Here is a 27,582-nt window from a genome sequence, read left to right as displayed (position 1 = left end):
AAAAGATTAAATTGTTCGTTCGACCCCTATGGCAGAAAATTGTGAACTACCAATTTTACTTTTTTTCAATAGACCAAACCATAAAGGATATGTTGATTATAGAATAGCTGCGCCTCCTAATCCTACTGCTGCTTAATAAACACTTACATTAGGGTTGTTAAGAGGTAGTTTACAAAGTCCACAGTTTAAATTACTTCTCTCCATTAAATCAGCCAGACGGAACTTTTTACCTTAATCAAAATTAAGGAATTAAGAATTATATGATAATAGTTATTTATTGTATTGTATTATTTACAGCTTTCCGCGTTTTTCAGTATGGAAGATAACCAGTTCTAATCCAACAGATATTGATTGGTTTCGAAGTCACACTGGAATAAAAATTCTCAGTAGACCGAGAATGTACGCAAGTTTAAAAGTACGAGTAAATTTCAATAAATCTTCTACTTACTTGGTTGTTTTGGCCAGGAATCTTTCTCTTGTTTATGCTTTACAAGACAGTGTTTGAAAACTCGTTGCTAAAAATATCAAACAGTTATTCAGTTTCGTAGTCAGTTGGCCGCATACGTCGCCAATTTTTTTTTTTATGGCCAAAAATAAGTTTTAGTCAATGTTTGGCTGGGCATTACACTTCTTATGTTTTAAATACAAAAATCTTACATAATCTTTATAATATTTAGTTATTTAACGTATTTTCGTAATATTGATCATGCTTGAATGGGTATTCAAAATATTCTGTCAATGTTTGACCACATGGCAAAAAATTCTCGGTCCCTTTCGGGAAGAAGGAATAAATTAGGAACAATTTTTGCAATGAGATTATTATTTTGACTGAATAATTTGGAACCCTATTCCAGGAATGTGCATTATTACGAAAATATTACATAATTGTGGCGTATTTCAAAATGTTTAAAATGTATAAGTAGGTAAATTACAGTATAAAAATCTTTGCAATTCTTACATATTAGTTAAAACTAAATAATAGAATATTTTACCTTTGATGTAAAAAGACTTTTACAAATAGGACACTCGTGTTCTCTAATCACTTTTCCACACTTTCTATATAAAATCATAATCAACGTACAATTAATCATACAAAAACTTAACATGTAAGAGACTTTTTAGATTAGTCAATAGATAGATATAAATATATGGTGTATAAAAAAAAAGGCTTGGCATCCGCGCTTGAACATATTCATACCCGTTTGCATTTAATTTACATTTATCACGAAAAAGTTTTCACATCCAGCTGTTATTTAAAGTTTTAAAACAACGTATACAGGTGGCTTTAGCTCGAAAAATTTAAGATATTCAACTGTTTTGGTGTTATGATTTCACAATATAAATGTTACCTTTAAACTAGTTTTTATACCTGGTATGCGCAATGTAAAGCTTGTGGTTGTCAAATATTTTATTACATCCTTCACATTGTTCACTCATTTCAGGCCTACAAATTAAATTCAATAATGAAATTAACCTAATAAACTAAGTTTCTTATTATACACTAGCGGTTGCACCCCTAATATTTAAATCAAAAAGGTCATAAAAATAGCCTAAAACAATCCAAAGAATTTAATCTAAATATAAAGCAGCCAAAAATTAATCAGGGAGCCTAAGAGAAGCTTCCCTTCAAAGGAAAACTCAATCAGCTCAGTAGTTGTTAAGATCAAAAGCTTCAGACATAAAACCTTACTACCTTATATAATACCTAACAGTTAATATGATAGTTGCATGGTGCTTTTCCTGAAAGTAACAGTTGATCAATAACCCTCCCCCCTCTCTATATTGGTATAAACTTAATGTTAGGGTCCATTCAGGGTTCCAATAGTTTACAGTAGGCCAGGGTCAAGTAATGAGTGCTTTTAGTTTGATTATGAGCAAGGGCATGTCAACTAATTTTGATTTTTAAAAAATATTAGAGTTATGTTTCGTATACAAGAGGAAACAAAAGTTTACCTGGCTGGCCACATTGCTGGATCAGCACCAGGATGACTGGCAACAAAATGGTTGTAGAACCTGAACTCTCCAGGTAAAACTTTGTTGCATACTATACAAATTTTCCAGATAACCGGTGTTTCGTCATCTTGTGATTTTCTTTTTTTCAGCTTGGAATACTTTTGCTTGGTAATGGCAGGTTCTATCTGAATGAGAATATGAATTTTTAGTTATTCAATTTTTTAAAAAGTATTTACCTAATTACTATTCTATTTACTTGAGTGGGTAGTGTTACTTAGGATCTATAATACATACATATAAAATTTTGTTTTTCGAGCACACTGATTATTATTACTGTTACTTGGCGAGATTAGACAATATCCCTCCCCATGTATTGTGTATGTAAGAATCTTTTCCCTAAATGATTTTTAATTAAAAAGAATAGGTACTATCTAATCTAGGGACTATATTATAAGCTCTATTTACAATCAGTCCCCACCTAAATATCTAAAAAAAAGTCAATGCCTTAACAATAATTTAGATTCATTCTAAAGAAGCATCCATATAATAATAAATCTTACCACAGTAGAAGCTTCTGTAAGCTCGCTACCAAAATCTTCATCATCATCAAATTCAGATTTAATAATTGTTTCCATGCTGTCAGTCTTTTTCTGTCTTGGCGGGGTTCCTAAAATATATACCTGTGAATACTCTAATTGATTGATTGATTAGCACATAGTCTCTTAGGGTTTGGACCTAAGTAGTTATGGAGTAGGCTGAGACACTTTTGTATAGCCACTACTAGGGCTATCAAGCTCCACGTTCAAGCACATTATGACTTGACCAGCTATCTCATGAGAGCTACTCATTATACCTCACCCTCGCTGATTATGGCAGGTGTCCCAAATTAAGTCACTGTAATGAATGACGCTCTCCGCAGAGGAGCTTTAGATACCTAAGGGTAGTACTGATATTATGCGCTTGACTATTAAGTATACAAACTTACGAAATAATCCCCTTCTTATACAACCAGGGGAAGTTGCGTTAATGTATTCAACTGAGAAATTCGAGTTGCCACATGGGGACTAGAACTCGAACTCTCATCACCGTAACTCAGTGCGTTACCACTGAGCTACGAGGCCCCCTTGTGAATGCTCTAATACTATGTGGTGCTTGAATAACAATAGGTATAGGTATACATTGAGTATATTAAACTAGTGAATGCGCACCTAGCATCTATGGGTATGTATTATAAAAGGAGTAAGAAGGTAACAAAAAAATAGCCTAAAACCATCCAAAGGCTATATCTAAGAATAACAGTTTTTAACCATCCCAAAACTTATAATATGAAGCTACCCAAATGAGGAAATTCAATCATATTGAAATCTTAAGCTTGACAAAAAAAAACTATGTAAGTAGATACCTACCTACTTTATATCAATAATACAAAAGTAGAATGATGTCTGTCTGTCCGTCCTTCTGAAGCTTAGGATCGCTAAAATATGTTAACGTTATGACGTAAAACAAACTAAATTTAACTCGAAGACTGTAAATTGTTCAGGAAAGAGCATTCTATCCTGTAGTAACACTTCCCTGTCCCTGTTTTTCCGTACTGTTCTACTATTTCTTAATAGATCTAAAAAAATACCTTCTTTTGGCTTGTTGAAAGGAATTGAAGTTCTTGTAATAACAATTGAATCTTTGTGATCCATATCTTCTAATTCTTCTTCCTCTATATCCAATTGTTCTTGTTCTTGTTTTTCCTAAAATTAAGTTATCTTTTAGCCAAATGTGTTGCTTTCTTTTTTTAGACGCTTTTACCAGGTTGAGCACTCCTTTATTTTCAAATGAACACCCTGTTCCCTCCCCACCCTTTAGTTTTTAAAAAAATTTAATAAGGGGGGGGGGGGCAGGTTATTAGTACTCATCCGACCATGTAAGCTATTGCCCCTTTTTCCTATAGTCAAAGGTTTATTTATACAATTTACATCGTTATATGCAAAAAAAATCAAGTTACCATTAAACTTTTGAAATCTAGGCAAAAATATTTTACAAAGCTTCCCCATAACAATGTTTTGTAGTATTGACAAAAAGTAGCTTTACTCCTCTTTAATATAAATAGACAGCTAAATAAGGGTAAAGGCTAAATGGGTTAGCTGTCATAAAAAAGTTTTGCAAGCTGGGACTTGCAAATATATAATGTGCAAAATCAAAGGCTCTTTAGTTGGTATTTAAATTTAGCATAGCTAGGTTCGCTCCCTGTAGCTGTAGGCTTGAGTCCCTAGGTAAGGACGCCGCAGTTACTTTATAAATCTAACCCAGGATATATTTATACACAGAGTTATCAGTTATTATATTATTGCTTGCTTGCATTTCATGTATTAATAAAGTTGATCAACAATATAAAGTAAAGTTATTTGATGGTAAGAATTGCAAGACATTTCTATAATTAGTTACAATCTGCTTTATGTCCATAATACCTACAGTTTTCTAAAATAAAATTTCTACTTACCAAAAATATTGGAGGAGATGGTACATTAAAATCTCTCAAATCATCATGATCTAAAATCATTCAATAATAAACTAAAACACATGTGATTGTAGTAAATAGAAATTTAAATACAATTAAAGCATTTCCTTCTCAGGGAAAAGACCTTAGAAAAGAGTGCGTATGATTGAAGGAAAGAAAGATATTAACAAGTAAAAGAGAAAGATAAGGAAAAAGCTTACCTATAACGACTAAAGACTCAGGATGTATTTCACTTGGTACCAAACCTTTTAAAACAAGGCTTTCCAAACAAACCTAAAATTAATTTACAATAAAATGTCTGTTGTCTAGGTAAATAAAGAATGTTAGTAAAGACATTAAACATGTGGGGGCGGGTAGTAGAAGGTGTTGGTAAACTCAACCAAATAGCTATAAACCTATCCAGGTCCTAATACACACTGTAAAAGAAAACCATATCAGTTCATAGGTTTGCGAGATCCTTCGGTAAAACAGACTGTCCCATAGTATAGTGGTTAGCGCACTACGCTGTGGTTGGGAGAAACCGTGTTCAAGTCCCCTTATAGACTTTGCACTTGGTTGACAAATGCTGTCGCAATTTGTCAGATTATAATCACGCAACCTTCCCTGAGATTCCCTATGGTTGTAAGGAGGGAGATTTGTAGAAAGTTAGGATTCTACCAATCAAGCAGCTTTAACCATGCTTTCCCTCATCCATGCTCCGCGTTTGAAATTAGGTTGGCTTAATATGGAACACCTGCCTAAACTCTATGCCAGGGTGATGTAATAATTGAGTTGCTTACACGAGAATTGCGGGTAAGCTTTAAATGTAACATAGAATACAATCAGCTGTGCGCAAAGGGTACCAATCTAAGATTGGCCAAAGAATTCTCACTTCCAGTCTCCGTGTGCGCATCTGAGTCCTAACTTCAGAGAATCAGGGCTACAACAACAACAGACTGATACGAGATCCTTTAACTTTATTATATGGAAGATCCTAACCTGATAAAACTCTGGATTAGTAAAGGCTGCTTCCGCCAGAAACTCCAGTATAGGACAGAACGAGTTGGAGTTGACCGTCCACAGCTTGCTGATAATATTGAGAGACACGCTGGAGGCCTGGATCAGCTGCAGGCCCTGATTCAAGTCTATCCAGATTGAATCAACCTAGTTAGAAATTAAAACATATTCAGCTGTAATTTCGAAATTAAGCTACATTTCAGCAACATTAATGCCATTAACCCTTAGTTAAAAGTAACCAGGTATCCATCTGTCTGTGTCACAGACGTCCAAGGCTGGTGAAAAAGGGATGTTTTGTTTACCCCCTTCAAACTTAAAAACCGTTTGTTTTACCCCCCTCAAAAAAATAAATACATAATATTACCCCCATAAAAACTCCTGAAACAACTGATTTTACCTCCCTCAAAATAAAAAGCTTAAACGTCCCTGGTCTGTGTATTAATATCAAAAGATATACCTAACAACAACAACAACCGATGGCCAAATATCATTTTTATTATCACTAAAACTTACAATAAGGTTCTGGAAAGTTTCGTAGTCTGTTGGATGTTAATTAATCTTCTAAAGTGGGCGTTAGAGTATCAAATCCCATAACGAGCGGATGATGCCCTTGGGTTCCTTAGATGATGACTTGAAATTGAGCTCCAACGAGGTCTATTGTTTTAAACAAAATAGGATTTATTAAAGTTCGCGCCAAATCTACGTCTTATATTTTAGATCTTAATAATAATACCTAGGTATAACTTAATAAAATAACAGCAGAAGCACACCTTGACATTTTGACCATCAATCTCAGTTTCATCAGAATCAAATTCAATAATAAAATCCAAATCCACATCTTTTATGGGCCATATCCCTTTGTATATACTCGACATTGTTAGTTTCTATAATAACATTTAAATATCTGAAATTATAATTTTTAATTACATGTTGTACTTACCATAAATGTTTATTGTTAGTTTAAGCGTATAGGTTCCAATCAAAAGGTACTTTTACAAATAATATGATTTAAATTAACAAAATTTAATACTTAGTTATTTTCTTAAGGACAGGCGCAGATAAATCAACCATTTCAAAAGATAAAAAAAATCCTTCATTTCCCAAAAGTGAAAATGTTTATTAAAATATTTTTTTCTATAAGTAACAAGAAATGACTTTAAGACATTTCAAAGTAAAAAAAATTATGCAATTACAGTTAAGTTGGTTGAAAAAAGGTTATTATCGCTAACAATTTATAAGATAAAATATATTTTTTCACCATAGGTAATACATCTACAAAAGAATTTTCATATTTTCTTGGGAACATTAGCAATGATGGGTTTAGGTCTTGATTTAAAAATAAGTTTGTTTCTAATGATAGCTTTGACTAAATATTTAGTGGAACTGGTTTGTTGGTTCTCGTCTGATTCTACTTCCATGGCTAGGTCTGAAAGAAGGAGGTCTTATAAGAATTTTTTTCCCTAGTGTATGGCTTCAAAAACGCTTAATATCCTCTGTAGTACTGAAAAATTATGTATTATAACATCGTTCTACAGACTTTTCTACTTAAAATAAAAAAAAATCATAAATTTAGTTGCCAGCTTTATTTTCATAATTTTTCATTTTCGCGGAAAGCTGTCTATAATACGATGCGATAAATCACTATTATTGTTACAAAAAGAAATAGTTGAAATATGGGCTATGAATATTTGACACTTAGTTTACAGTTACACAGTAACAAGGATTCTGACAAACAATTCTAAGTGAAATTTCCACACAACCCACTCCCTTATTACCCACAACACTTTAGTTACAGAAAAAAAAACAAGTTTTATTCCTTACACCACAAAAAAATCAAAATTTTTAGCAATTTCAAATGGAATTAATGCTGAATAACAGCCTCTGGGTATACATGGTTGAGATAGATTTATAACCGTTAAAAGTCTATATTAAATCTTTAATCTAAGTCATTGCTATTTAAAACTTGAGCCAATCCACCTAAGTTTTATTCTAAATAGAGAGTTCGCCTTAATCACACCTTAAAGTTACGCTGTTATTAAATTATTGATTACTACCGATAAATGTCGGGGATCTATGTAGCACATCAAGTCGCCATTTTGATCCCGACAATTATAGACGACTATTTTAAAGTTGATTTTAAAACCTTTGTACGGAAGTCTCTATCCGAACATCTATAAAAGCAAGTAACTATTACGTCAGTCGTCTTATATTGAAGCAGTAGATCCTTAATCTTATGCTATGAATTGTATATAGGTATACCTTGAGAATTATCCTTAGTGATGGCTACAACAGGTTGATCAAGTTCCATTTCCTTTCCATACAGAATATGATGACCAATAATCATTACTGGTACACCTAAACATAAACAGATGACAAGTCCATCAACCCAGGATAACTAAGAGGAACAAAATCTCTTGTTTCTGTACAACAAACACCCGGGTTGTTGGGTTCAGCAACACCAATCAGTCAAGTAACTTTTCGATTGCACGATCACCATGCAATCCCTCTTTTATAACTATTAATGTCGCGCACCTGACATAGCATTAGAAGGCAAGTTTTTACGTGTATGTGTAGTTATGACGACGACATGTTTAACATAAATAGATGGTTCTTTAGTTAAATAGTTATAATTTAAGCCACTTTCAATCGTCCCTTAACCCTGTTCGATAATTAAAAATGCTTGAAATATTTAAATTTCTGATTTTCATTGTATTTAGTATTGTCCTACAAAGGAAGATTGAAATAGCGATCCTGGCGGTCACAGGATGTCAACAAATCTTTCTGCGCCATAGAAAATGAATAAAGTTATGTGCCTGAAAATATTTGATTAATATATAATATCTGTCGTTTTCAAGTTCCAAGTGTATCCCAAGTATACGTGGGTAACACGTATAACAATGTATAACACACTGAATTAATTCGAAGGAAATTTTTAGCGACTTCAAGCTATTTTTGGGTGGCTACCTTATAATGTTTAATAAGTTTACCTTGTTTATTGAAGTGAAGATCTCCAATAAACTTTCCTTCCAGATGATCTTTGCTTCTTGACTCTAAGTCTCCCTATAAAATAATCTTTGATGTTATCATCTTATCACAATATGGTTGTTCTCTAAACTAGTCAGTGCTTTCCTATAAAGTGATTACCAGTATCAAGCACTAATAAACTAAAAATAAGGGGGAGAAATTTTTTCTCGTATGCCTGACCCCTGCAGGGGGGCTTAACCTTGCTTGGTAACGTGCTATGCCCAAACCCTGCGAGGATACCCGAACCCGAGGTATTCTAACTTAACCTGAACTAAAATAATAAAAAAATAAAAATACTCTGCAAGTATAGACAACCTAACGAACTCCAATCAAAAAGCCAAATAAAATATCCAATCAGTCGATAAGCTACCTACAGCTTTTTGTTTTAATTCAAAAAAAAGATTAAAATAAAAAATTGACATTATAAGGAAAAAAAAATATTTATATTACATACATACCTACCTATTAAATTATGCACAAATGGATATCATGTATAGACATTGAAAATAAGAATTATATCTAAACATTATTTCATTAGAAGACCCCATTTTTTAAGTTGATACCTGCATTTCAATAAGAAACCATTCTGCCGGTTTATCCTCACTCCTTTGAATTTTTAACTGCATTTTGATCTATAGTATATTTTTAACTAGCTTATCTGAAAATTGTAAACTTAACATTCAAGTTGAATATTAACTTGAAATAAATATAAAATCAAGTTAAATATTAGTAACTATTATTTTTCATATTAATATGATCACATGAAATAAAAATTTCTTTATGTTGTTTAACACTTTATAAATATTTCCACTAAGAATATCTTTTAAGTTTACCAAATTTAACTAGATAAATAATGAAAATTATTACATATCAAAAAGAAAATCACAGTTAATATATAAGAAATTAGCTTCATATGAAAACAAAATTTATGATATGATTCCCAATTATAATTTTATTCATACCTAATAATAAAATGTAAATAATATACAAGAATCAAAACTACAAATATCACAGCTTGGTAATAAATACATTCTTGTGATTAATCTTAAGATCATTTTCTTCCCTAAATAAATCTAAAGAAAAACTTATTACATTATAGAAAAAATCATAGTTTTTGAGTAGTCACTTCATAAGAGCAAAAAATCAAACACCCTTCAATTCGGGAGATTAAAACAAATTCGAGCGCAGGAGGGAAATTTAGTGAATAAATAAGGAATTTTGGCCTAAATTAGTTAAAAAATTATATTCTAACAGGAAAATATTTACTTGATTCTTAAATTTATCTAATAATCTATATTCTAATATGAAATCTTAAACATTTCCTTACAGTGTTATGAAAAAAGAATAAAAATGAACCAAAAACTACCTAACTAACTACTGTCTAATTTAAATGTCACGTCAAAGAACAATTCTGCTACTATTAGATGAATCTGAAGACAGTCTTCCGCCAAGTATAGAATGTCGGCTTCCCATGCCTCCGCCGCTATCTCCTGGCGGAGCATCAGAGAAAAATGGCATCAAGCTAACCAGGGTTTCTTTGTCAGGACAGTTGGCCATTATTTCATTAGTGCTCACCTAAATAATTTACAATATCACTAGTGGCATCACTAGCCTAAACCATTAAAAAAATATAATAGATTGAAACCATCCCAAGACCATCGTAAAGCTTCTCTTAAAAAGAGAACTTATTCAGTTCAGTAGTTATCAAAATCTTAAGCATCAGACAAAAAATATCTTTACTACTTTATATTATAGGACAATTACAAATATCAAAGACGTAATAATACAGGGTTAGGGCATTATAAGATAAATAATCTTTGTTATATGTAGTTCTAATGTGTGAAGTTCTTTCTTTAGAGGAAAATTAAGGTAAATTTAAATACTTTTCTCGTATTCATTCGAATCCGGTTGATAGGAACCGGTTCTCATCCATACGAAAAAAATATGACTAGCATCGTATTATATCCAGATTTCTACGAATAAAAAAATGTACAATCATAAGATTAAAACCAGCTGGTTTTAATCTTATAATTGTACATTCTATATCCGCGGAAAGCTGTTTCTAATACGATGCGAGAAATAAATAATATTCAATGAAAAATATTAAAGAAAAAAAACTTAGGTAATCTACTAGGTTTAAATACCTAGTTGTAAATGGGTCTGTGTCGTTTAACATCCAAAAAAGGTTAAACCAATGATTATTTTTTTCATTCATAATAAGATGGTTGGAAGCGGTCATAAACTTTGATAAAATTGAATACTCACCAAATAGTTGACTATTGCTCTGAGGTAGGTTTGTAACTGTTTTCTTCGACTTTCTACAAATCTTTCAGATCTAAAATTATTGAAAAGTATAAATATAGATATCATGTAATATTCTTTTTTATTATTTTTTGTTTGTTTTGGAAGTTAACACAGATTATTTTCAAATACTGTACTATTCAGTCATTTACGACGTCCCAAGGGCATTTTTTTCAACAGAGTAGTAGGTAAGAGACGAAAAAAAATTGCTTTAAAAATCCTACGAAAAGGGCAAATTTAATCAAAATTTCATAAAGTGTAATAGACATTTATTTTTTAGAACAATATTTTAGAGGTTTTTCTTTCTGGCCATACAAATGGCAATAAATAATTTTTAACTAGTGAAAATAAATACATCAAATTTCACCTGTTACCCATTGCTTTTTTGGGTGGGAATTGAAATGAAGCTACGATAGGATCTTGCTTCTTGGTCTGTTGATGCAAATCCAGGAATTGATTGTACCGTCTGTATACATTCCATTCTGTGTCTTGAATTCTAATATATACCTAAACAAAATTAATATTTTTTAGTAAAACATTTACAAAAAAATATCAATATTCCAACGGGCTAATTCCATTTGTGATAAAAGTCCATTAAATATATTTTTAAAAATCTTTTTTTACATTTTCTTTTGTCTTACGACTTACAGACATAGTGATTTGTCATCAGTAAATCATTAATAATTGATGCTCATTGGAAAAGGAAATCTTCCTACAAAAAAAATCAATACCTAACTAAGAGTAGCAATGCTATTAATAGAACAATCTTTTGCTATCAAAATTAAAGTTTACAAACCTGATAAACATGATGTCGACTAGATCCAGCGCCTGTTAGAAAAACAGAAGGTATCCAGATATTTACTAAAATCCTTGGATTCCCAGTTATACTGCTTAGTTCTGAACTACTAGTCATGCTTGATGTTTCCCAATTATCCTATAAAAAAAACATATAAAAATCTCTTCATATGCTATTTATTTGTGTTATTTGATAGTGAAATCTTACTTTAAGCCGATATTTTTAAGCTAAGCAAAGAAATAATTTTTAATGGTAGCCTTTTTAAACTTATACCTTTAAATTTAAAAACTTAAAATTATCTAATTTCCTTATAATATGAAACTGATAAGGTATTGAGCAGAACAGTTGAATTATTTTTTCACTAAAGTTAGACGTTACTGGTTACTTAGTTTTCAATCGATTTTTGTTTTTCTATAATTTTGAATGAACATGTTATTGTCTATTCATATTCTACCTGATCTTCTGGTAAGGGACCTCTGAGTAGAACCAGTTCTGATCTCAATCTATGGATAAGTTGATCCTTGGTCTGAACAGACTTTTGCAGCATCTCATTAAATTCTAATAGTTCACCGTGCATTTCAGCAACCTTAACATATTAAAATTTATACTTCATCAGTTAACAAAAATCCTCGAAATAAAAAAAAATCAAAGTTAAATTTTTAACCTGAATTAATTTCTTTTCATATTCGCTGGCTTCAAAATGATAATCTACATATTTACTGTTGATCTCCTTGCTTTCATTCTGACTCTCTAACCTTGCCAATGTTTCATATGCCTGAAAGAAAAACATTCTTAATTTGGGTCATATTTAAAGACGCTAAAATATGCTATGTCTTTGATGGGTGCGCGACATGAAGAGTTAGAGTAGGGGATGCCTTTGCCATAAAAAGGCGCAACTCATTGCCATGTACAGTTAGGACTTCCAGGCAACGGTCGTACAATAAAAGGGTTGATTGTCTGAAGAACGTTTGCCATGTAATTAGGCCCATCATCAAGCAAGATTTGAAATGCACCAATATAAGATCTCGTGTTGTATCCCTTCCTCTATAGGCCACCAACTACCTATGGTAAAATTTGAGATAAACATTAAATTATCGTTTATTTTCCTTTCCCTGAAATACCTGTGGACCATCCCTAAGTTTCTGAACAGCACCAACATATTTCTTCAGCTGATGTTTCAGTAATTCATTCTCTCTGGTTAGTATGGAGTTCCGACTTTCCAGTTTGTCTTTCTAAATAAGGACAATTATATTCACAAGAAGCGCGCAATTACAGCTTAGTTAAAATAATAAGTTCGACTTTTGGCAATAAACAATCAGTATATTTAGATAAAAAGCATTCAGTCAGAAATCTTTCTCAACTCGAAAAAGTCTACTTTATCTTCCAAAATATAGGATTTCAAGTAAAAAATAATCATTATCAATCGCAACTGGAAAAAAAATAAAATAAGTTTATAATACAACATTCTCTAAAAATAAAACAATCAACTTAGAAAAATTTTAAATTAAATCAAAGAATTACAGACCTGTTCTTGATTTTCAGTCTTAAGTGTCTCAAATTCTGATTGTAGGTTTTTATGACTTTGGTTTTCATCATTTAATGCTTGCCTAAAACATATTATGTAGCATTTACAAATATTTTTACCTAGGTACCTAAGATGTTTGATGTTAATTTCTAAAATGAATTGCTACAGGGTTTTAGGAAAAAAAAGGCTGTTAGGCACATTGTTAGGCCTATCAAAGGAAACGTTCTTCTATAGGTAAAGACATTGTCTTTAGATTATCAAATGAGTTCATCAGGGTTTGGGAACTTTTCTCAAATGAAGTGAGATAAAAAATCATGAACTTAACAAAAATCATTTTATATAAAAAAAATATCTTGTCTATTGAAAAACTTACCTTAAAGACTTTAATTGATTTTCAAGCTCTTCTTTCTTTTCCATCACAGATAATAATGCTTTTCTAAAAATTATAAAAATAACAAAAATAGCAAAATGCCTCAGAGGTAAAAAAAATTATCATAGAAAACTATCAAATCAAACGGGAAAAATCCAAAATTACGTAACATAGAAAAAGAATTACACAATATAGCCATCTAAAGATTATAATTATTGGTGGAAAAGTTTGGACACTGAAGGAATGTTATTGTTCAAACCATCCATTAAATAAAAGTCCTCAAATTTTTAAGCCAACGAATGCGAGATCGTGTTTATGGTAACCCGTATAATTTACAATTCAATGTGTAATCCCTTCCTGGTTATTTTCCAACACTTTTGGCTTAAACTTTACCTTAGGTCTTCTTTGCCCAGACTAGATGTACTCCTTCCACTTTCTCCACTCACATTACTTTGGAAAAAAGACAAGAATAACAATTCCAGTATGGCTAAAAAAGCCGATTAATTTCCAGTTGATTACAACCGGTCGGCCACTCTGGCCAAACAAAACTAGTGTTAATTTTATATTTTTTCATTTTAATATCCGCGGATAGCTGTCTATAATATGATTGCAATTATAACCTATTCAAAACGACATGTAACCATACAATGCATATTGCATAGGTAGGTAATTATTCTAAAATTTGTTCTTTTGTGTTGTTTATTGTTTTCCCCTGCATTCAAATATACAACCAAAACAATGTGATTAATGTTAAAATTCTAACCTTATTGTATCACTATTGTTCACAGTTAGCTTGCTGATTGAATTACTCAAACTATTTCCATATCCTAGAGAACCTAAAGATAAACTTTATTTAAGGTCATAAATACTAGGTAGGGTAAATACCACATTAAACTGATTTTGTTGAACAAAATCTAAAGTAAAAAGTAATAGGTACACATCTTACTCAGAGAGATGGGACAAATTGCTGTTTATAACACTAGTCCCCTAACCAACGTTTTCTCATTCGTGATTAACAACTTTGGGTGAGTGTCCAAACGATTCAACCACTAATTCTTATTTTCAGAGGGGTAATTTGCGTATCCTCCTTGGGAAGGCGCATTAATATATCGGCCATTGTCTTATCCCTTTAGAGTTGATAGCAATAAGATTACCTGATGGCATAGGAGCATAGTCCAGTCCTGGAGGATCCAAGGTGTCCAGATCCAAAGATAGCCTATTCGTTTTGATTATAATGTGATTTAAATCTTACAAATCTGTTTAATTTAATCTTTTTTAAAGTAGGTACCTAGTAAAGAATAATCTTTAGGACATATAATCGGAAACTACAGATTTCGTTTTAATGCTGTAATTAATATCATCAAAGAAAATGAAACAATGTATTGAAGAAAATGTAATTGAAGATTTGAATAAAAAATGTTAACTGTTAACCATACCATTTTATTATCGAAAAAAGTCAAATTAAGAATCACACTATTCATTCCTGGAAGTTTTTTCTTCTGGGTGTACAGGAAATAGAACACCAACATCTTTATTAGTGACGGGTGTCAGGGGAGTACATTCATATTTGGCTGTCCGGTCTGGGGTACCTGCAAAAAAAAAATAATCAGTGTACCTATAGGTAAACATTTAATTTTTTTAATTGCTTTATTTGCTATGCATTTATAACAGAAGGATTTTTGTATTTTTTTTGTGCACTATTAAGCCATTATTGTATTTTCAGTAAGGCTTCAAAACGATTAATATCCTGTGGATTAGAACCGGTTCCCATTCATAGTGAAAAATCATGTATAGCATCGAATTACAGACCATTATCCACGAATGAATACACCGAGAGTCCGAAGGCCCTGGCTTACAACACTGGTTTAAATCTTAAATTTTGACTTATATAGAAGTTAGCAGCATGAATAGTTTTACTAGTGAAATTACAACTAAACTTAACACTAGGTAACTATTAACTTACAGAAATGTATTTGTTTTTTTGATTGAGTGTAAAAATATTATATGTAGGTACCTGACTTTACAGTTGACTGATTGTAGATATCAAAATCATCTACTTCCTGTTCCCTACCAGCAGCAGCCCTGCCCTTGCTGGTTCTGGTGGCCGCCTCCAGGCTCACTGACTCAAAGCTTAGCTCCAAACTTGTATTGCTTGCCTGTTAAACATCATATATCAAATATTTATTAGGTAATTTTGTTAAATAACTTTTTTATTAGGTACTACTGCAACGTGTTCTGAATAACATACCTACCCATTGAAACTAATCTTACTTGAATTTTATTTGACAAAATGACATTTCCTTAATATCAAAAATAGTTTAACTTACTAACTCTTTTGTTAGGTCAAATTAGATCAGATTGTCAATAAATCACTGATTATGACTAAATATTACATTTGAATTGATACAATTTTTGTAAAATGAAAATCAGTCAATATTAAAGATTGATACATGCATAATTGCTATTTACAGCTGTCTCTAAATCCTTCCAAAACTTATTTTGGCTATTTAAACAAACCAATTCAGATACTTTACATGTTTACCTGATTAAAATTGCTATTAGAGCTATTAACAGATTCATTATCTCTGTCACCATTCTTGCTCCTGTTGGATCTAACTTCATTTGTTTCAGTTTCGTGATTACTGCTCATAGTTACTTCTCCACTTACTATTGATTTATCGCTAACTGTAAAATTTTAAAATTCAATTGTGAAGTTATGTTAGGTTGTCTAAATTATCTAATTTGTATAATTACGTAATCCTATTATATAAAGTAGTAAGCTTTTTTGTCTGTAGCTTAAGATTTCGATAACTACTGTACCTATTGAGTTCTCTGTTTTATGGAAGCTTCTTATAGGTTCCTGGATAGTTTAAGGCTATTTAATTTTTATATCTAAGTTAGGTTTTAGGCTATTTTACTAATTTCCTTACTCCTTTAAATACAGAGCTCCTAGATGCTTGGAGCACAGCTGCTAGTCTGTAATACAAAGTAGCTTGATGTATACTCTGCTGATTATAACATACAGAACATCAATAGGAGGAGATTGGGCTTCACCACCCTCCCAATAATGAACAAAATTAAACAGAATTTATGTCTTAGAAGAAGAAAATTAAGATAGAGAGAAAAAGAGAGATTGACACTCTAATCTAGCTACAGATAGCTAAACAACAACAAAAAGTAAAGTATACTTACAAATAGAGCTGTAGCTAAAATTCTTTGTTAGTCCATAGGCCTGTGTTCCATTGCTTTGACTATCTGGCATATCCACTTTGGAACCTTATAACATAATAGATAAATATGTATTAACATAAGGATACAAAAAAAAATAATATTAAACATGTTCACATAATTTTTTGCATGGTTTGGTACTTGCATAACCTAGGTTGGCCTTTTCAAAAGCTTAAACTATCAATCATTATCATCATAAATTAAGATTTTTGTACACTTCAATTTATAAGTAGTACCTATAAAACTACGAAAAACTACTGCACCCCAAACTTCTATTTCTCATGTACAGTGTGATGCTTTCAAGGTCACCATCGTTAAATTAAATCCAATTTTTGACTTTGCCGAGCCACCAGAGGAGCTATAGGAGATGTTAAGATGTGTACAGAAAACTATTGGCATACTAAAGAGAAAACTCTAAAGGTCTTTTCTTTACCTGATTGGCTTGCTAGATTATTGAACAAAAATGAATCATCTCCTATCACAGGAAGAAAATCTGTTATTAAAATGCTAAAAATAATGAAAAGAAAGTAACAAGTTTACCATTTGGTTTTCTGTATTTTTTACTATCCTAAATATGTAGAAAATAAAAAGCCTAATAAGGCACGTGGTTTACCCAAAGTGCCAGGTCGAGCAAAGAAGAAAATGAAATAAGGGGCGAGGGCTTTTTTTTCTTTTGTTTATTTCCCACAGGGTTAGGGACTCTCGCAGGGGTTAGTCATTGGAAAATAAAACCCCCCCCCGGCCATTCACTCCTTATTTAAATTTATCTTAAAGCTGTGAATAAAAACACCGCCTAAAATAATCAGTTACATTAAAACTCGAGCATAAATAGTTCTTGGTTAGAAACTTAAAATGTAGTGAATATTCTAATTTCTATTCTATTAGATTTTCTATGCCTGAAGCTGACTGGGTAGAGAACGGAGAAATTGGCGGTGGCACTGATGACGTACTGCTATATAAAGGGTTTTCCTTTTTCTTTCTGAATAAAATTAATACCCATCGTTAATCCAATTTTTTAAGACTTAATCCTAAAAATATTCCAACCATTCATCTTATAGATTATATTTATCATTATTATAGGTAGTTATATTATATTCATTCGGTAATAAATGCACTGTAAAAAGACATGGATATGGGTGAGAATTAAGATAAAATAAGTAAGGAAAATGCCTAGGATTGTCCACTCCATAATTGCTGCTAAAAGGATTGTCCACAGCTTCTTCTGCTATTTCATCTGGGCTACGCAGGGTTAGGTTGTCATCGAATGATACAACCTGAAAAATGACAACTTCTTAAAACAAACGGTAAGTATATGTTTGAAACCGGTTCTAATCCATTGGAAAATAATCTGTTTTGGAGCCATACAGAAAAATTGTTAAACTTTACCTATCAGATTAAATTTAAGAATTAAACTAAACAAATAAAGAGGAGAAAATAAAACAAAAACATTAAAACCTATAACTGTTAAATAACTAGTCCAAGCCGTTTTCGAGATCTTATTAGACAAACATACATTACAAGATTCTAAATAATTTAAGATAATGAAAGTTTTAATTTCTTACTTGTGATGTTGCTTTTAACTTTTTCTTTTTGTTGACTTTGGTTCTTAATCTGGAATTTACTACTACATGCTTAGATTCTGTTTCTTGAGCTATTTCTGGGTTAGAACTCACCACACTTCCTTCTGTAGGTATCTAAAATATATGCTAAAGAGTAAAATTACGAAACGTTAACGTAACGAGAATTATCGCATTGTTTTTTTTTCTCAAAAAACACTTCATTCAGTTTACATATTACAACCAGTATATAACTTAACCAACCTTTAATTTAATATTTTTTTAAAGAAGAAAAACAATTTAAAAACCTAATTAATTAGCCTAGTTAATAGTTAAATATATAAGCTTAGTAAAAAATAATACCTCTTGTTTAAATAATGGTAGAATGGAAGAAATAGAGTTTGAAATAACTTTTTCTTCGCCATTCAACGAGCTATCATCAATCCTGAACAACGTAACATGTGAAAATATTGGAATCCAAAGGAAAATCTTTCAAGAAAACTTGGGGGGAGGATAATTTGGAGGTCGAATCCAAAGAAAAATAAAATCTAAAGGAATACACGAAACACCCCTTAAAGCATAATTAATAGGTAGTTACCTTGTTGATATTTTGTAAAAAGCATAGGTAAGGAAAATAAGGCGGTAAATATTTATTTTAATGCAAACATTTTGTACTTACTGAAGTGCAAATCTAATTGAGGCTAATCCAGCTGCCATACTTGGTACTAATACAGATCTGTCCGAATCCCTAAATAAACGATCTTTGAAAAGTTGTTCATTTATTGAATTTTCGGTTAACTGCAAAACAATCAGGTAGGTATATTGAGGGTGTTTGTTAGGTTTGACTCTGCATCTAAATTGTATTTGCTTTTTTAGGTGTATAAGTAGAAGATTAAATAGGAAGAGTAATGAAATTGCTTTACTTGACAAGACGGAAATAAAACAAAGCGTAGAGAGTATTCCGAGAAAAGGTTCGTGTTGTCAAAGGGTTGTTAATCTGTAATGAGTGAATAACAATAGTCTATTTTTTCCTTACCTCATAAAAGCCCAATCCTCATAAAGATCTCTTAGTCTTGCTTTATCTCTTAACAGTTCAAGACAAAATTTTTCTAAGCTCTGCTCATTAAGGCTTGACCTGAATAAAAATATTATATTTATCCTAAAATTAAACAACAATGATAATGAGCCCATGCATGTCGTGATTTTAAATATGGCTTTTTATAGGCTGCTGATATCAAACTACACAGATACCAAATGTGCCAGCTGTTATACCAACTTATGTATGGATGGGATGGAAGTGAGCGGACAACCAGCCATACCAAGTTCTGTTAATACAGATATCAAATATAGTTACTGATCTCTATGTTAATAGTTCTGGGTACTTTACTTGCTGCGCTACTGCCTAAGGTCACTTTTTCATGCAACCCTAAATACCGTATCTTGAATAGAAACTATTTTTTAAAATCAGGAAACAATAGGCAGCAAAACTCTATTTCTAGGAAAATCTTTCTTAACTTTGGTTTTCTCATTTATTTATGCTTTTGCTCAAAGTTCCCAGATAGCTAAAAACCCTTACGCCTCGCCCCCTCCCCTTCTTTTTGTAACACATCATATATAAATAAAAAGGGTAGGTACTATATTTCTATACTAGCGGCTTCGCCCCTAGCCTCTAGGGGCTTCACAATGCAGCAAAGTTGGACATTTCAAATTTTCGAACTTTTAAATCTTTAGCTTTAAACATAATATTTGTATAATATGAGTATATTGATGAAGCTAGGAGTTGAAATTTCATTTAAATTATTAAAATTGACTGAGTACCAGCCCTTCAAAGTAGGCCACCTAAACCAAAAATATCATAAAATTAACGAAATTAAAGTTTTTGACGTCACATCATACAAGCAATTTTTTTCCATGCAAGTTTATCTTCTATTGCTTTTTATGTTGAAAATCATTTATGGCAATACATATATTAAATAAAAAAATTTAAAAAATATTTATTTCTTATATATAAGTTGTATTACAGACATTTAAAAAAAAATAATTACTATTTTTCCTTCGTCTTTACTTAGATATTTTCATATTGATTACGTAATATTTCAAAAAAAGCCGCGAGGGCACACTTCACACGTACATTTCTAACTTAATTTGATTATAGTAATGACAAAAAAAAGTATCCCAATGATGCCCTGAAGGCTTCTTACGAGAAATATTCGATCTTTTAGAGGTCCTACAACTTGTAAAAGTATTAACTATTTGACCTTTTCATAGCACTTGATACGTTATTATATCTATTATATTTACAAGAACAATATAAAAAAGAAAGTTATATTTAATCTAAATAAATAAATTGAATATTTTAGAACATTGCCTGTCTTTCTATATTGAAATTAAGATCTTGGTAACGGCTAAGTCAAATGTTTACTACTTTTAATGGAATGAACTTACTGTTCATATCATTTTAATTAAGTTTCATGGGAGACAATGATTTATTGATAAAAGAAAAGAAAATCTAAAAGGGAACAATTAGATATATGTTTAATTCTTATTTAAATTTGAAACAAAATGTGTCAAGGTTCTTTTGTCTACCATATACCTTTATTAAGGAAGGTTGTGGAATCTAGTAACACTACATACTAGCAATTTTATTTTGTGTGCTACTTGCTTAGTTTTAGAGATAATTGAGTATATCTTTATGGTTGGGTCAATACTAACCCAAAGTTTGGTATCTTTCATATAAAAAAAAACGGTGACAGGACAACCGCTCCGCCGTTTTCTGCCAGGGCCAAAAAAAAATTTCATTCCTGGCTGAATTTGGCGATTTGGAAACCATTTGAGATTATGTTGTTCTTATTCCTTTAATCTTATCCTTCTAACAAACTCTACAGGGACTTAAAAATTCTTGTTTATGAAGGAAATCCTAAATTCAGTCCTTTTTTCATGGGTCAGTAAATCCTAAAAAAGACGGAGGGGTGAACGCCACTCCTACCGTTTTCCACATCTGCTTAATTTTATTTTACATTTCTTGCCGAATTAGGCTATTTGGAACCATTTGAAACCTATTTTTTTTCTATAAATTTGGCAGCGGAAGTCCCCCCACAGGCTTATCATAAAGGGTAAAAAAAACTTTAAAAAACAACATGGTCTCAAATGATTCTAAATTGTCTAATTCAGCAAGAAATGTAAAAAAAAATTGAGGCGGCGCAAAACGGCAATGAACGGCGGTCACACCACCGTTTTATATATTAATATTTTTTAATGGTCCACCGAATAAGATTTTGTTTCTATATCTTCTAAATCACAGGAAAAGCACTGAATTTAAGATATACCTTTTAAAACGAGAATTTTCAAGTCCGTCAACAAACAAAGTATTGTTGAATTTCATAAAAATCTTAAAGTAACCAATGTTTGCAAGGACAAATCAAAATTTCTAGAGAAGTTGCGCTGCTAATTAGAAACCTACATCCATCTAATTATATAAAGTAGTAAGCTTTTTTCAGTCTGTAGCCAAGAATCTCACTAACCACTGAACTGATATGGTTCTCCTTTACAGTGAAGCTTCTTAACGGTCCTGAGGTGGTTTTAGGCTATTTTTTGCCCTTCCATATCCCTTTGAATATAGAGCCCCTAGATGCTAGGGGCTCAGAAGCTAGTTGATGAATAAAGTACTTAATAAAAATATGTTTTAAGAATAAGACATTTGAGAAAAAATTCGAATATTTTGAGGTTCAGTTTTGACGGTAAAAAATCATCTTAAGAGATTTAATAACTAAAAAAGAAAGACTGTATTCTTTCCTCACTTCAATGCCGATTCTAAATTGATATTAAGTAACTATATACATCAAGAATTGATCGATTTATAAAGGTTTTAGTAAACTTAGATAAAATGTCCAAAAAAACGTACATTTGCTGCACTGTGGGCTTCGCCCTTTATAGTTATGGGAAGTCAACCCTCCTTAATAGAAATATTCAAAAAATTATTTTTTGTTTAATTACTCTGTGGTAAAATTAAACCCAGGTTGTGCGCTTTATGCACAAAAATTTTAATTTGTACAAATTAAACCCAGGTTGTTTGCCGTATACACAAAAATTTCAATTCGTAAAAATTAGACCTAGGTTGTTAGCATACACAAAAATTAAAATTAAAAAAAATATATTTTGATTTTTTTTTTGGGGGGGGGGATTCATGGGGGCTTCGCCCCATGTTGCAGTGGGGTTCCCCCACCCCAATTACTGTTTTTTGTTTTTAAAAAATTTAAAAAAAAAAAAATTTGGAAGTGGGGATTTTTTTATTTTTTGGGGGGTTGGGGTGTCCCACCCCCCAAGAAAATAGCTTAAAACCACCAGAGGACCAGTAGGTATATTCCCAGAAGGGTAGAGCCCAATTTGATCAGCAGTTACTGAGATTTTACAAAAAATGTAAAAAAAAAAATTTTGGGATTTGGATTTTTTTATTTTTGGGGGGGTTGGGGGTGTCTCACCCCCCAAGAAAATAGCCCAAAACCACCACAGGACCAGTAGATATATTCCCTGAAAAGTAGAATCCGATCGGTTCAGTGGTTACCGAGATCTTAAGGGACAGACAGACAGACAGACAGACGGACAGACGGTCAGACGGACAGACATCAAGCTACTTTGTATTATAGACTAGCGGCTTCGCCTTTAGCCTCTAGGGGCTTTGCCCCAAGAGGTGATAAAAAAAAAATTTAGGCGAAATTCGTAAAAGGACCAAGGAAATCTTCTGCATAAAAAAAGGAGCTAGGAAATCTTCTGCATAAAGAAAAGGAGCTAGGAAATCTTCTGCAAAAAAAAAGGACCAAGGAAATCTTCTAAAAAAGAAAAAAAAATTGGGGGGGGGGGAAATTTTCATTTTTGGGGGGGTTGGGGGTATCCCACCCCCCAAGAAAATAGCTTAAAACCACCACAGGACCGATAGGTATATACCCTGAAGAGTAGAATCCGATCGGTTCAGAGGCTACCGAGATCTTAAGGGACGGACGGACAGACGGACAGACATCAAGCTACTTTGTATTATAGATATCTTACCTGACCACTGAGGGAAGCCCTAACCCTATAGTGGAAGGTAGGTACTGTTCTCGACTAGGAACTTTATAGGAAACCGCCCATTTAAAAAAAAAAAAAACGTACTTGTCGTCCCTGCCAATAAGGGGGGGGGAAGTTTGTACACTTATAGGAAATGAAATTCAGTACCAAAGTTTGGGAGGGTCGTATGGGCTTGTTTTTAAAGTTATCAACCTAATTCTTTTTGTAGGCTCTCTTATATGACTTGATATACACGGAAAACTTTGAAAATTGAATTTCAGTACTTTCCTTCTAGGGGCTTGTGAAGCAAAAGACCCCTCAAATATGAGTTCTGACCTTATTTTTAAAGATATCGACCTGATTTTTTCTTTATAATACTTTTTTAACATACCCGAATCAACGAACCATTTAGATTTAATTTTGGGACTTTCCTTCTAGGGGCTTGTGGAGCAAGAGACCCCCAAAACACAAAAATATGAGTACTGGGCTTATTTTTGAAGATATCCACCTGATTTTTTTTTATAATACTTTTTTAACTTAACCGAATTAACGAACCATTACAGATTTCATTTTGGGACTTTCCTCTTAGGGGCTTTTGGAGCAAGAGACCCCCAAAACACAAAAATATGAGTACTGGGCTTATTTTTGAAGATATTAACCTGCTTTTTTATATAAAATTAATATTTAAACATAACCGAATCTACGAACCATTACAGATTATATTTTGGGACTTTCCTTCTAGGGGCTTGTAGAGCAAGAGACCCCCAAAAATCATAAAAATATGAGTTGTGGGCTTCTCTTTTAAGATATCAACCTTATTTTTTTATATAATAAAAAAATACTATTTGAACATAACCGAATCTACGAACCATTACAGATTTAATTTTGGGACTTTCCTTTTACGGGCTTATGGAGCAAAAGACCCCAAAAACACTAAAAATATGAGTTCTGAGCTTATTTTTAAAGATATCAACCTGATTTTTTATATAAAAATACTATTTTAACATAACCGAATTTACAAACCATTACAGATTTCATTTTGGGACTTTCCTTCTAGGGGCTTGTGGAGCAAAAGACCCCAAAAACACTAAAATCTGACCTTATTTTTAAATATATCAACCTGATTTTTTTAGGAACACTTTTTTTAACATAACCAAACTAAGAAACCATTACAGATTTCATTTTGGGACTTTCCTTCTAGAAGCTAGTGGGGCAAAAGACCCCCAAAAAATATTTTTAGAGATATTGAGCTAATTTTTTTCATGAAAACTTTTTTCACATGTTTAAACTAGGTAGCCACTAATAATTTCATTTTAGCACTTTCCTTTTAGGGGAAAGTAGGGTAAAACCCCTCCAAAACAAAATAAATTGAGTTCTCGGGTTATCTTAAAAAATAAGCTCAGAACTCATATTTTTAGTGTTTTGGGGGTCTTTTGTTCCACAAGCCCCTAGAAGGAAAGTCCCAAAATGAAATCCTTAATGGTTTCTTAGTTCGGTTATGTTAAAAAAGTATTATTTTAAAAAGATCAGGTTGATATCTTTAAAAATAAGCTCAGAACTCATATTTTTAGTGGTTTTGGAATATTTGCTCCACTAGCCCCTAGAAGGAAAGTCCCAAAATGAAATCTGTAATGTTTTCTTAATTTGGTTATGTTAAAACAGTATTATTTTTTAAAAATCAGGTTGATATCTTAAAAAATAAGCTCAGAACTCATATTTTTAGTGTTTTTGGGGTCTTTTGCTCCACAAGCCTATAGAAGGAAAGTATCAAAATGAAATCTGTAATGGTTCGTAGATTCGGTTATGTTAAAATAGTATTTTTATATAAAAAAAAAGCAGGTTGATATCTTCAAAAATAAGCCCACAACTCATATTTTTTATGATTTTTGGGGGTCTCTTGCTCCACAAGCCCATAGAAGGAAAGTCCCAAAATATAATCTGTAATAGTTCGTAGATTCGGTTATGTTTAAATATTATTTTTATGTAAAAAAAAGCAGGTTGATATCTTCAAAAATAAGCCCAGTACTCATATTTTTGTGTTTTTGGGGTCTCTTGCTCCACAAGCCCCTAGAAGGAAAGTCCCAAAATGAAATCTGTAATGGTTCGTTAATTCGGTTATGTTAAAAAAGTATTATAAAAAAAAATCAGGTCGATATCTTCAAAAATAAGCCCAGTACTCATATTTTTGTGTTTTGGTGGTCTCTTGCTCCACAAGCCCCTAGAAGGAAAGTCCCAAAATGAAATCTGTAATGGTTCGTTGATTCGGGTATGTTAAAAAAGTATTATAAAGAAAAAATCAGGTCGATATCTTTAAAAATAAGGTCAGAACTCATATTTTTAGTGTTTTGGGGGGTCTTTTGCTCCACAAGCCCCTAGAAGGAAAGTACCGAAATTCAATTTTCAAAGTTTTCCGTGTATATCAAGTCATATAAGAGAGCCTACAAAAAGAATTAGACCCTCCCAAAATTTAGTACTGAATTTCATTTCCTATAAGTGTACAAACTCCCCCCCCCCCCTTAACTTACCTAATCCAAGCTCTACCCCTGCCGGGATCCGTATTAATATTAGTAAGAAGTAGGAATCGTTGATGTTCACTTGTTGGCAATATTGTCTTCACTAAACTCCAAAATTTTCTATCATGAAAAAGAAATTTAAACTCTTATGCGTATTCTCCAATTTAAAATATGTTAGGTAGCTAGTTCTTGTTTACCAAATTGAATAACGATTTAATATTTTTAGTTTACAATTTCTTTTTTTCCTGCTTTCAAGTTCTCCCCCTCCTACCAAGTCGCGAACATTCCTGAAACAAACAAACGTAATTTTTTTAATTAAAACGAGGTAGGTACAATCAAAAATGTTAAGTAACTATTTTACAGTGACGATCCTTAATTCGCGAGGAACATTACATAAACCTTACCTAATTACAGCCAGGCCTAGACTGCTGTCTCTCTCCTTTAATCCATGATTTAGGATAAGCTCAATCTGTTTACATAGCTTCCCAATTTCAGCATCTGCAGCAGTAGCGAGTTCGGGCTTACCGCCAAATCTAGCCTGAACAAAACATAAGTTATTAAAAGGAAATAGGAAATGTTCTTTATATCTACACCGAACAGAAGTCTGAAAAACATAGGTGTCATGTACCCCACTAGGGATCAGAAATTGATTAATTAATTATGTAGGTTAAAATTATTGCTTGAAAGGCTTGGACACTGCTAGTTTGAACCAACCAATCAAGATTTTAAATGAGTACAAAAAGTTTTTAAGTCAACTTTATGAAAAAATGGGTATTTTATTTAGCTTTACTACAAATAATAATAAATACCTGACATGCTTTAACAGAATCCAGGGTTGATTCCAACAACTTTTGTCGAACCTAATAAAAATTATATTTTTAAACAGCTAGGTACCTAAGCAAAATATGAAATGAATTTAATTTCCCCACGAAATAAATAGCCATGCGATATTCCTTTCCATACAGAACAGCAATGCAATTTCAAAGACAATTTATGGCTTGTGACCAGCGTTTCGGAGCCGTTTGATTTTGGTGCGGCTCCGGCTCCACGGAGCCGTCTGTGTCGATGATGGCGGCTCCAACTCCGACCTAAAATCAAGAAAAACTCGACATATTTTTTCCCCATAAAAAAGTATTTTTTATTTTTGACGTTTGAAGGTTTTAAAAGTTCAATTTTTGATAAAAATGGACTTGAAAAACTTAAAAAGGGCATTTGCTCATGACAAAACAGAGTTACCAAATTATAATTTATAAAAAATCTCTTTATTTATCTAGTCCGGAGCCAGAGCCGTTTTTTAACGAAAATTACGGCTCCGGCTCCAGCAAAATATGGCGGCTGCACGGCTCCCGGCTCCGAAACAATGCTTGAGACAAAACAACTTTAATTATTAACTTAGGATTAACACGTAGTTTTTAAGAATTGTTTAAGTTAAAATACTTTAATAACTAACATAGGTAAAAAAATATGTAAATCATTTACATTTACCTGCGAGGCAGAATTCATATTTTCTTTTGATTTAAGATATTACACTATATAAAAAGTAGAAATAACATTTTTTTCTGAAAAAAAATAAGTTAATTATAAAAAGTCTAAAAAAAGTTTATAGCATAACTCTTACATCATTTTATAGATTTTCTAGAAAAAAGATGTTTTAAGTTAAATAAATTGGAATAAATAGAAACAAAAAATCACATATCAATGTGAAAATGTGATAAAAACCTGAAACAATTATTATTGTTTACAAAATATAACCTCCCTCGAAAACTGTTCT

The 27,582-nt window shown here is 32.0% G+C and overlaps 3 protein-coding genes across 10 annotated transcripts in view; all 3 read right to left on the bottom strand.

Annotated features, from left to right (window-relative positions):
• LOC145314819 (uncharacterized) overlaps positions 1-6,383 on the bottom strand; it is a 17,011-nt gene extending 10,628 nt beyond the window's left edge. The window contains exons 1-11 of the mRNA XM_080154903.1: positions 6,229-6,383; positions 5,441-5,605; positions 4,663-4,735; positions 4,445-4,494; positions 3,581-3,695; positions 2,514-2,620; positions 1,954-2,138; positions 1,370-1,444; positions 993-1,056; positions 449-515; positions 148-230 (exon numbers count right to left, since the gene is read on the bottom strand). Of these exons, the coding sequence (XP_080011029.1) occupies positions 148-230; positions 449-515; positions 993-1,056; positions 1,370-1,444; positions 1,954-2,138; positions 2,514-2,620; positions 3,581-3,695; positions 4,445-4,494; positions 4,663-4,735; positions 5,441-5,605; positions 6,229-6,333 (1,089 nt within the window). The 5' untranslated portion in view covers positions 6,334-6,383. The remainder of the gene's footprint in view (positions 1-147; positions 231-448; positions 516-992; positions 1,057-1,369; positions 1,445-1,953; positions 2,139-2,513; positions 2,621-3,580; positions 3,696-4,444; positions 4,495-4,662; positions 4,736-5,440; positions 5,606-6,228) is intronic.
• LOC145314829 (chromosome transmission fidelity protein 8 homolog) lies at positions 6,362-9,156 on the bottom strand. The gene is made up of 4 exons (XM_080154913.1): positions 9,046-9,156; positions 8,446-8,518; positions 7,718-7,813; positions 6,362-6,884 (listed from the first exon to the last, which is right to left on the bottom strand). The coding sequence occupies exons 1-4, from the start codon at positions 9,106-9,108 to the stop codon at positions 6,745-6,747; spliced, it is 372 nt and encodes a 123-aa protein (XP_080011039.1). The 5' UTR covers positions 9,109-9,156; the 3' UTR covers positions 6,362-6,744.
• Positions 9,140-27,582, bottom strand: LOC145314772 (sorting nexin-29). Of its 8 annotated transcripts, none has more exons than XM_080154864.1 (29): positions 27,297-27,582; positions 26,621-26,671; positions 26,216-26,349; positions 26,059-26,098; positions 25,824-25,933; positions 19,295-19,393; positions 18,938-19,006; positions 18,622-18,703; positions 18,265-18,396; positions 17,873-17,976; positions 17,599-17,654; positions 17,136-17,177; positions 16,667-16,750; positions 16,017-16,159; positions 15,489-15,630; positions 14,960-15,063; positions 14,629-14,692; positions 14,238-14,310; positions 13,868-13,924; positions 13,478-13,540; positions 13,105-13,186; positions 12,701-12,811; positions 12,244-12,354; positions 12,034-12,165; positions 11,580-11,717; positions 11,151-11,290; positions 10,748-10,817; positions 9,849-10,057; positions 9,140-9,607 (listed from the first exon to the last, which is right to left on the bottom strand). In XM_080154864.1, the coding sequence occupies exons 1-28, from the start codon at positions 27,312-27,314 to the stop codon at positions 9,881-9,883; spliced, it is 2,628 nt and encodes an 875-aa protein (XP_080010990.1). In that variant the 5' UTR covers positions 27,315-27,582; the 3' UTR covers positions 9,140-9,607; positions 9,849-9,880. The 8 variants fall into 8 exon arrangements, with proteins under 8 accessions (XP_080010990.1, XP_080010974.1, XP_080011003.1 ...); XM_080154848.1 differs by having other exon boundaries at positions 9,140-9,555; XM_080154877.1 differs by having other exon boundaries at positions 9,140-9,545.

Source organism: Acartia tonsa, chromosome 1, assembly GCF_053477335.1.
Source record: "Acartia tonsa isolate MP-2025a chromosome 1, ASM5347733v1, whole genome shotgun sequence".
Lineage (NCBI taxonomy): Eukaryota > Metazoa > Arthropoda > Copepoda > Calanoida > Acartiidae > Acartia > Acartia tonsa.
Note: the sequence above shows the minus strand (reverse complement) of the source record. Positions and strands in the feature narration are given on the sequence as shown.

Bases quoted from the DNA above. Each gene is read 5' to 3' on its own strand.
- LOC145314829 (XM_080154913.1), bottom strand. From the start codon at position 9,108: ATGCAGTTAAAAATTCAAAGGAGTGAGGATAAACCGGCAGAATGGTTT. The intron at 8,519-9,045 runs GTATCAACTTAA...ATTATTTTATAG, and splicing joins GGTTTCTTATTGAAATGCAG to GGAGACTTAGAGTCAAGAAG. The intron at 7,814-8,445 runs GTAAACTTATTA...GTTTATGTTTAG, and splicing joins TCTTCACTTCAATAAACAAG to GTGTACCAGTAATGATTATT.
- LOC145314772 (XM_080154864.1), bottom strand. The intron at 12,166-12,243 runs GTTAAAAATTTA...TAATATGTTAAG, and splicing joins ATGAAAAGAAATTAATTCAG to GTTGCTGAAATGCACGGTGA. The intron at 10,058-10,747 runs GTGAGTATTCAA...TAAATTATTTAG, and splicing joins GAGCAATAGTCAACTATTTG to GTGAGCACTAATGAAATAAT.